This window comes from Gossypium hirsutum, chromosome D04, assembly GCF_007990345.1.
Source record: "Gossypium hirsutum isolate 1008001.06 chromosome D04, Gossypium_hirsutum_v2.1, whole genome shotgun sequence".
Taxonomy (NCBI): domain Eukaryota; kingdom Viridiplantae; phylum Streptophyta; class Magnoliopsida; order Malvales; family Malvaceae; genus Gossypium; species Gossypium hirsutum.
Window position 1 is genome coordinate 47,925,306 of NC_053440.1, and position 11,016 is coordinate 47,936,321.

Sequence of the window (11,016 nt, forward strand, 5' to 3'; positions counted from 1 at the left end):
CTCAAGAAAATTAGGATTTATTCTAATTGTTTTTCATTAAATTTCTACAGAGTTTCCCTTAGTATTTGGGTTTCGGGTTTAGAGATAGTTTATATTTATAGAGAAAAACATGTATGAGTTTAATTCTTATTTAGAGCTATAAAGTAATTAAACAGAGCTGTCACAGTCCAACAGAGACTCAAGGAGATGACCGGCGGCTACTTAGGGATGAAGTAACCCCTTAGCCGACCTTCCCTTACTAAGTTGGGCTAAGGTAGCCGACCATTGTCCAGACCAATTTCACAAGCTTCCTTCTCTTGAAACTAAATAACATGTCTTAATTAATATAATTAAATAATTTACATAATTTAATTTTAATATTATGATGACTTTATCATATTAAAATTTATATGTAAATTTATTTAATTATCCAAATAATATTCAACTACGATGATTTTTTAATTTATTTTTCATTTTAGAGTCAATTATTTTATTTATTCATCCAATCAAATAATAATCTAAAAATTAAATAAATTCCAACTCATCCCTTATTTTACCTAAAAAATGTGATTATTGCATATAATAATTCTAAATTTATCTATTAATTCTAAGTTTGTCCAAAATTATAATCATCAAACTGATAGGTAAATTGGACATTATACCATGACTCTACGCTACAATCTACAAACAACACTGTAGCAAGAACATTTGGAGAGATTAGCAATGACAAATGAAGCATGTCCCAAGAGAAGAGAATTTGTTGCCCATTGGCTCGTCAAGGAGAGGTTGTCGATCAAAAGGAATTTATTTGTGTATAATGAGCCACTGCCAGGTGATATCTATTTGTTGTTAGCAGATGCAGTTGGCTTTGCCTTCCCTAGGTTAGTGTCTCAGTAGTTCATTCAAAGATTTTCCTCTTTTATTCACCGCACAAAAAAAGTTAGCTATAATTTATTTGACCGTGTCCCAACAACATAGTATCATGAGCTTTAACTAGACCATTTCATTAAGAGAGAGATTAAAGATCACAAAATCAACAAAGGATACCTTAGTCCTATGCCTATGTCTCAACTATATTTACTACTTTCTATAACCTATCCTTACCCGGTCTCGATTCACATTTAATTTACAATGAGAGGCCCTTGAATTGGGGCACAACATTTTGACGCTTAACTGTACGACAATCTGTTTTGATTGAATAAGCTTCACCATCACTTTCTTTTTAAGAACTATATACATGTTTACACAAAACACAATTCTCTCCCATTAATCTTCCCATTACACTTCCCTCTTCAACCATTAATTTGCTACTTTGCTTATTCCAGAGATGTACTCCATATGTTTGCCTCTTTAGCTGCCACACCTTAGCTTCTATCCATCTCCACCCAGCGCTATCTTTAGGCAGCTTAAAGAAGCTCCCTATTTTCATCCAATCAACAGGATAAAATGCCATAGGTGGTAAGATCGTAAAATTATAACCAGCTCTCCCTTCTACTCCACGAACTACCCTGGAAACCATATAGGGCCCATTGTGTCCCCATTTGTTCCCATCAAATGTCAAAGCAAATTCCTCAATGAACTTGAGTACGAGTGGATGGTTCATATCAAAGACCAGCACTGCATTGTTCAATCTTGTCCAGTTCTTAGACACCACATCAATGCTTTGTGCTCCAATTGTGTTCTTCAACCCTTTAAAACTCCTCAGCACTATGAAGTCCGTGTCTAAGTAAACACCACCGTACTTGTATAAAACTGCAAGCCTCAATAAATTAGATAGATTCTGAGCCAATGGAATCTCACCAGGGTCCTTTTTCCCACTCTTCATATCATCAAGCCAAGCTTCAGCGGGTGTGTTCTTCACCAGAAATGGGAAGTCTGGGGCCACTGCTAGAACTTTGAAACCACGATCAAGCAACGGTTTCAGGATCCTGTAACCTTGTACTGAGTCCATGGTTCTGGATAGAATCATCAAGCAACCATTAGGATGAGCCTTAAAAACGCTTTCCACAGCCATGATTTCCCTTCTTCCAAAGGACCCTACCTTGGCAATCCATGTCATGAAGAAGTGAACCTCGCACCCATGGTTGAAGAATTCAAGAACTCGGCCATGGAACTTCTTTGTCAACTCATCTGACGTGAAAATCTCATACTCTGGCAGTCTTCTTCTCCTGAATTTCCCAATCCCATGTTCATTATCGACCCTGATGATCTTGTTTTGTGTAGAAACAGTCAATGGCAGAGGAAAAACAACATTCCTCTTGATATTTCTTACAACTTTCGGACTCTGCAACGCCTGGTAATCACGTTTCTGATTGAAAGCAGCCGATTCAAGTGATATTTTAGAAACAATACTATCTGCCAGCATGGAAAACATTAGAAGAGCAAACAAGATCATAAAAACAACAGGCGATTTGGATCGATTAACAACCCGGCAGCCAAAATTTTTGGCTGCCATCAATATGGGGTGGTGAAGGAAGAGGTTGAAGCTATCTAGATATTCAGAATTTCAAAGGCTTGTTAGAGCTGCCAAGATAAACCTGTCTGGAGGTCAATGGGAAGAGATATTTTATAAGTTTACAAAAGGGACACATCCCAAAGGAAGCGAGTCCAATAATATAATATACGAAGCATCGTGTGTTTCTTCACTTTCATTCGTATTACCTTTTTGTTATTTTTTGGGTCTAAAAGAGATGGAAGAAACAAGTGTAGGAGTAATTTTAATAGATAAAAAATTGACATATGGTATGCCTGAAAAAAAGCCATAAACCAGTTGAAAAAAAACCAAGTGAGATGGTTAACAATTTCTTTGGTCTTTTTCTTCTTTTACGGGAGGCATCATTTTACGGAGAAAGATGGGTGTGATAGTGTTGGGACCTTCTTTATGATGTATGACTACAAATTTTAGATAAAAAAGTCTAAACCGGAACGGTCTTTATATCAATTAGCGACGTGGGGGCGGTGTGGCTAGAGATTCTCGACGTAAGCTAGAGGTCAATTATTGACAACTTGCCCATGTTCTCAACACTCTTTATTGGCCCAACGTTTCATGTGTTATTTTGAAGCAAATGTTGAAATATGCAGGCCCTTGATTGAAACCTTAATAAAATTAGGATGAGCTTCTGAACACGTTTGGTAAAAGTTGGAACTGTATATGTAAATACTCCCATATTTATTCTAATATAGATGTGATTATATTCTATCTATTGTAATAGTTAGATTTTTGCCATAGATATATAGATGTATTGATTATAATTGTAATTTCGTTGGTGCTTCAGATTGTCATTCTAATATAAATAATATGTGTGCTATTAATTTAAGTTGCACCATGTTTGGATTCTGTTTATTGTTTGACTGTGTACAAGAATATTTCATATATTTTATTATTATATGAAATAAAAGTATTACATAATAATTAATTAATAATTTTCAAGTTTTGAATTTAAAATTTAAAGCTGAAGTTTATTATTATTTATTTATAATTATTTATCAATCATCCACACAAAATATCAAGTTAAAACAAAGAAAAGGCAGGCAAGGATTTAGAAGATTGCATGCAGGCGACCAAAGGTTTATGTGTACCTTTCTATTATTTTAAAAAAAGCCCCTTTATTTGACCCCCACATAATTAGGTGGATTTTACAGCACAATTTTTTTTTTCTCACCGACAAAACCAGATCATAGTTATTCCTAACAAGCCAAACATACCTTTTTCACATAAAAGGAAACCTAAGGCCCTGCCTTCCCTATCATTACCTCTCTTTCATTTTATTTTTTATTTCTTAATCTTGTTTCTAACTCAAAATGGTTTTTTTTTTTACTTTTTAAGTCTTTTTGAGGTTTTCTTTTATAATCATATTTTAATTGTCGCCTTTTATATTATATCAAAACTTGGAATTTATGTCATATATTTTGTTTTTTTAATATAATTAGGTTTCTATACATTTCTAAACTCATTAGCTAATCTAAATACTGAATATAGTTAATTATTTCAATTAAAATGTTGACATCAATTTTTTAATAACATCATTCCAACAAAAAAATTTATTTTACCATTACAAGTTCAAATATGTGTTTTTAAGGAAAAAGTCCACATCGGCATTTTCGACCCCTTTTTTTTTGTTGCTGTTGCTTCATTACTAAGTGATTTTTTTTTTAAATTCAAAATATCTCACTAGTAAATTTAATTAATGATATTTAACAGTGGTAACAACCAGATGTATTTTTTAAGAAAAAAAACATTTATTAAAATTTATAATATTATTAGCTAGTCCAAATAGTTAATATTGTTGATTACTCTTATTAAGATTTCATTAGGATGGGCACACAAAGCTAGGGTCAAACCAGCGAGAGCAATTTAGAAGATGAATCTAGGTTAGAAAATTTCAAGAATAATAAGATTAGTGTATGAGACTTTTAGGTATTTAGTTTAATTGGGTTTTTTTACCCCAAAAATAAATAAATTTGTGGCTTGAATTTTAAAAAAAAAAACTATTCTAACAAAAAAAATTATTTTAGCTTGATAAGTTGAAATAAGTGTTTTTTTCTTAAAGGTCCATGCCCACTACTGAAATGATTAAGGATGTTAATTAATTGAACTAACTAATGACTCGATTCCTTTTTTCTCTTTTTTTAATCATTATAAGATAATGGTAAAACCACAGTTTCAATCTCTCTACTTTGCTCACATTTGTGATTTAATCTTTATATTTAATTTGACAAAATTTGGTCCTCTATTTTTTCAGTGGCAATAGTCAGTCCAATTAATTAGCATCCTTACCTATTCCAATTAATATGATTATGTGAATTCCTTTTAGAAACATCTATATATATATACACATATATATATATATGAAGTTGGAATAGATATTTTGAAGAAAAAGATGTGATATTAATATTTTAACCGAAATAATTAAAGGCATCAATCATTTAGATTAATTAATAATATTATGTAGAGGAACCAAATTATATAAAATTAGAATAGATACCAAATCTTAAATTTAAACATAATAGAGGAAGCATAACTAGAATTTGATCTAAAGCAATCCATGTCTAACACAATCATTTTAATAAAAAGTTTGATTTTTTTTATTAAAAAAAACTTTCATAGTTTAATTTAATTAAATTGGTATAAGTGATTATATTTATATATCTATATATAAAAGAAACATCCTTGCGGCCTTCCCTTTGATGACACGTATATGATTATCTTCTTTTCTTTACATTATAAGAAAATGTCAAAGTTCTTCTATTATGTTTAAATTTGAGATTTGATCTCTATACTGTAATTTCTGATATAATTAAGTCATTTTATTTTATAATGTTATTAGTTAATCCAAATAGTTAATATCGTTAATTTTTCAATTAAAATATGTTATGTAATTATAAACAACTTGAATGTCCTAAATGTTTTAAGACTTACACATCTTTTAGATTTGCTTTTTTTTTTTCTTTTAACATTATAAGATTATAGGAAAATTTCAATTTTGGCCCTTATATTTTGTTGAAACTTGGTTTTGATCCATATACTTAAATTTTTTATATTATTTGATCCATTTACTTTTTATAATGTAATTGGTTAGTCTAAATAGTTAATGTTGTTAACTTTTTTAATTACAATGCTAACGTCTTTTTTTTTTCAAAACACTATTCCAACAAAAAAAATATTTTATAATAATGAGTTCTAATGAATTCTTTTAAGAAAATATATATATATTAGCATTTTCAACGTTATCTTTTTATCACATCACTATCAAGTGAATTTTTGTTATTTTAAAATGCCGCACTAATGAATTTAATAGAAGAATCTTAACGGTGGTAACAACTTGACCTCAATTTTTAATTTTTAAAAGTAAAGAGACTAAATTCTTAAAAATAAAAGTAGAGAAACTAAATTTCAAATGTACAAAATATATAGAGACTCGGACCATATTCTAACCTTAAAATTTTTATTATATAAATTATACAAACAAATAATTAAGAAAGATTTTTTTTTTATGATAATCATATAATATATGAAGTTGTTAAGTCTATAATAGACATTGTTGCTGGAAGGTAAATATGGGTTTTTGACTTTATAGGACTGAATCAATATTTGAAATCAATTCTTCAAAAATAATAATAATTGAAAATCAATATATTTCTAGAATGAATAAATTATGAATTTTAATACAATCATTATTTAATTCTCCCAAAAATACAATTATTACTTAATTTTTCACTCTCTCCTTTTGTTAAGTGATATACCCAAGGTTTTAATGGCTTAAAAAGTTCATAACTACTCCTCTTACTGCAGGATGCTTAAATTGCCAACATTTAGATCAAGCTCTACCCAAATTGTTCTAGTTCATCCAACATTCTCCATCTGGCCGACTGTTGGTAAGTAGTTTTTGGATATCAAATAGACCTCTCCAGAAGGTAATTTTAATGTGGTCGATTTCCCCTCCTTTGCAATCAATTTCGCAACAGCATTCGCTGCTCTAGCTAATTGTCCACCCCTTCAAAGTGTGATTTCTATGTTATGTATGGTCGTGCCTAAGGGCATGTCAGTTGAAGTAGATTCTTCTCTTTTTGATGGATTAGTCAAAACCCCTTCCCAGACTTTAATATAGATATAATAGTATTTTGTATAATAATTTTTAAATGTAAATTATTTTTTTCTTATGTTTCTACTAACCAAAAAAAAAGATATCAAACGTATTCTTGTTTTCATTATTGAAAATATTTTAATTTATTTACCAAACTTATATTATATTTTTCAAAATATAAATAGAAAAGCCAAAGGGTTAACAATTTAATAATTGATATTGGTCCCAAATGGTATTCAAGGTAGATGAGAAGACATTTGGTATATATAATAGTTATGTATTATACAATTATTGTACTATTAATTATAATAAAAACTAGTGAGGGATGATTGCAAAATAACATATATTTGGTACCAAAATTATTGGCATGCAATCATTTTTTTTCCTCCTCCATTACTTTATCATATATATGTATATGAAGTTGAGTTGTCCCTTTAGTAATTATGATCAACCCATGCCTCTAATCTCTAATTTTATAGACCAAAAACCACAAGCTTTTCCATTAGTAGGTTCTGATGAGTTTGGTGGTGCTAAAATGTGAATTAAATCAATGCATTTTTCCTTTTATTTTCCCTAATTGGTAGGGATGGATATGACCTAGTTCGATTAAATTTTTTTTTAATTAATTCAATTTTTTGACTTTGAATCTAGTTGAATTTTTATGACCAAAACAAACTAAAAGAAATAAATAATAAATTGATCTGCCCTATCAATTTCAAAAATGATGTATCTAAAAGGATTATAAAATAATTGAAAATAACTCAAGCGTATTTGTTTAATTAAATTTAATTCAAATTAAAACTAATATTATGGATTCGATTTTTTCATTCAACACCAACCCCAGCATAGTGTTTTGGTAGGATAAGCCCACACCTCACTGCACAATTCACGATGAATATTCCTTTTCCAATTATCTTCTAGAATGGGTTGTTTTATTAGGAAACTAGGTCGTATGGTTAAATTATAGTGTATCTAACATGGAAATTATCCTGAAAATGGGGCCCACACCAATTCCTTTTGCCTGCAACTTTCTTACTTACGGCCACCCACAAAATATAATGACACCACACATTCATCAACAAAACCAGATGATGAAAAAACCCTAAAATTTTGAAAAGATAGAAAATTGACGGAATAAAAAAATATAATTTTTCATAGTAGGAATAATAAAAAAATGAGTAGACTTGAAAAAACATTTGAAAATGTATAATTTTGAATTAACATATAGATCCCTCTCTTTTCGTCATTTCAATTGTGAAAGTTTTTATACATTAGAATGGAAAATTATCCTCCCTCCTATTTTATTTCATCTCTCTCTTCTTTTTTCTTTTTTTTCTATCAAGCGCATTCCAAATTTATTTTCTTTCCATTTTCTCTTCCCATCCTTTTAGTTTTTCACCCAACCAAACACACCTTAAGAAAAAAAAAAATGAACTTAAAAGTATTTACTATGGAAAAGAATGTATATATATATATATGACAAAATGATTTTTTTAAAGATATAAAAGTTAATTGAACCAAACATCCCTAAATTGTGACCTTCATTCTAATTACATTTCAAATTATTGAGATTATATTAATTACATCATTCCATTACTAAAATAGCTAATTTAACTGTTTAATGACATGTTAGATCTTATGTGGCATAATTTAAAAATGAATATTGTAAAAAAAAAAAGATTTTTAAAAATTTTAATTTTTGTGGTTTTCAAAACTTTTATATAAGCTTTATCATTCACTTCTTTTTTCAATTATTAGTTTTTACTTGCCAACATTTTAATTTTATTTAAATTTAGCTATATAATGTTTGACATGTCATTTAACAGTTGAATTAAAAATTTCAATAACGAAAGGACTTAATTGATATAATATCAGTAGTTTACATTTTTTGACTTAAATTGAATTAAATTAGATTTTGTTTAATTTTAGCTTCAATTAATTTGAAAAGTTTTAATTTAATTTTTAAATTTATCCACTTATGTTTGGTTTTGAAAAATAATAATATTTTTATTTGAAGTAAAATTAGAATTTGTTTTTTAGACAAATAGAAAAATCAGCTTTAAATAAGAATCATTTTGGAGTAAAGGGTTAATGTAAAAATTGAAAGCTCAAATAGATTATTTGTTTTAAAAGCCCAGTCCAAGGCCCATATTTTGTTGAATTTGGAGCTAGGGTTCTGAACCCGAATTTAATGTGGCCATCCAGCTTTATAATGGACAAAGAGAGATAAACAACATCAAAATTGACTAATCAACTCCAAATGATGGCATCATAGAGGAACTCAGCTATGTAAATGTTGGACGAAAGCCCACAAAAGTTACTACTTGTTGTTTAGATTACTAGAATAACAATTTATTTATTTATGTTACATTAATATAGTTTAACTGTGTTTTATTCATAAAAACAATATTGAGTCAACAAAAATTTTGCATTTTAGAGGTTAACGATAAATTTTTAATAGTTGAACGTTAAAGTTAACTGTCCCTAATTTTTTTCAGTTAAAGTCATCATGTGTCATAACACAGTGTGACATGTGGTGAAAATTGATAAAAAAATAATAGAAGTTATAGAAAAATTATAAAATGCTTCTTTTAGTACGATAATTTTTATAATTTTCTTTTATGAATTTTATATATTTTTTACATTTTTTATACTTTTCTTACGAATTTATAAAATTTTATATTTTTCCTATATTTCTATAATTTTTATGATTTTTATAATTTTTTTTTTAAATTTAATTATTTTTATAAATTTTATTAATTTTTACTTTTTATCCTTTTTTGCCACATGTCACATTGTAGTTATGACACATGGTGGCTTTAACTAAAAAAAAGTTAGGGGCAGTTCAAGTACCAATTGAGTGAAAAAAAAATGAAGGCCTTAATAGCTTTTTTTGAAAAAGTTTTAGGATCTTTTTTATGCATTTTGAAAATTTTAAGTACCCACTTGAGTGTAAAAAAAAAAAAGTAGGAGTTTAATCAAGGGGCCAAGCCAATTTTCATTTTGGTCTTTTAAATTTTTAAAATTTTAAATTAGTAAAAGTAAAATTACACTTTGGCCCCCTAAAAATGATAAAAAATTTGATTTAATCTTTTAAAAATTATAAAAATATAGGCTTTTCAAATGGTGAAATTGTATTTTTATTATGTAAAAGTTAAAATTTAATTCCGGCCCCCTAAAAAATTATTTGCCTTCTCCCCTGGGTTTAATTGCTTTTTTTTTGAAAAAGTTTGAGGATCTTTTTGATACATTGTGAATAATCATGTACCCAAGTGAGTGCAAAAAAAAAGTAGAGCCTTAATTGCTTTTTTTTTTTAAGTTTGAGGACTTTTTACACCATTAAGTCTTTTTTCTTTAATTTTTCATATCAGTTTTAAAATTCATATTTGAGATTTGTAATTCTTTCTCAATAATATTGTTTCTAAAATTTGAACAAATAAATTATTTTATTATAAGGATTGAATCAAATTAATTAAAATCAGAATTAAAATATATTGTGAAAATTTACATGAAAATTATTATTTTTAATTACAATTAAATTTAAAAAAATTAATTTACACAAGCATAAAAATTTTAAAAATCTTCTACCCTAATTAAACAATTGATTTTTCTTTGAAAGGGAAAAAGTTAAATGAACGATGCTTAAGCATTGACGTAGGGGTTAGGTAGAGCTGTTAGGGGCTTGGTGGCCCATTTAGCCCGGTCCAATATTGGCCCTGCTTAGATGAAAGGCTAGGTTGATGTGATCCAAATATAAATAAAATGGTTTTTAAATATTTTATTTAATTTTAGCTATAAAAAAATGTAAGTTAAGCTAGCCTCAACTCACCCCCAAACTTGGCATTCTTTTTTTTAAATTTAAGTTTTGATCGGGTCGAGGGTAAAGATAAATTTCATAAATAAAACTATAAAATTTTAAGGCTAAAATTAAATAATTTCATGTTAAAATATCTTAAGTCAAATATAATTTAATCAACAATTAGAAGACTAAAAATAAATGATTGCTAAAAGAACAGGTGAAGTGATTAAATAATCTATTTCAATGTATGATTTTGAATTTATCCTATTTTTGAAAAATATTATAAGAGTCTTTGCTCAAATGAGTGGGGTTGAGAAAGATTAATTATTTTGTAAATCCTTTTGATATTACTTATTTTAAATAAAAAATTTTTAAAAATCTCTATTGAAATTGTAAAAAACTTTTTAATAATCATATCTCACATTTTTCTTCGCAGGTGACTATTCATAGTTAATTTTCACTTAAGTTTAAACTTAAAAGATAACATTATTAAAAGGGACAAATCTAAACCTCAAATATGAACTGTATAACATAAAAGATACCAAAAAAAAAATTCAAGGTGAATGGAAGTTCATACTTTTTTATAGTAAAACTTCCATTGATCATATAACATAGACAATTAGTTGGATGATCCAATTGGGAAAAGATTTTAAG

At 28.0% G+C, this 11,016-nt stretch overlaps 1 protein-coding gene across 1 annotated transcript; it reads right to left on the reverse strand.

Moving 5' to 3' along the window:
- Positions 1-962: 962 nt before the first annotated feature.
- On the reverse strand, positions 963-2,955 carry LOC107899526 (lactosylceramide 4-alpha-galactosyltransferase). The gene has a single exon (XM_016825267.2). It carries the CDS (start codon positions 2,432-2,434, stop codon positions 1,202-1,204), a length of 1,233 nt encoding a protein of 410 aa, XP_016680756.1. The 5' UTR covers positions 2,435-2,955; the 3' UTR covers positions 963-1,201.
- Between the last annotated feature and the right edge of the window lie 8,061 nt (positions 2,956-11,016).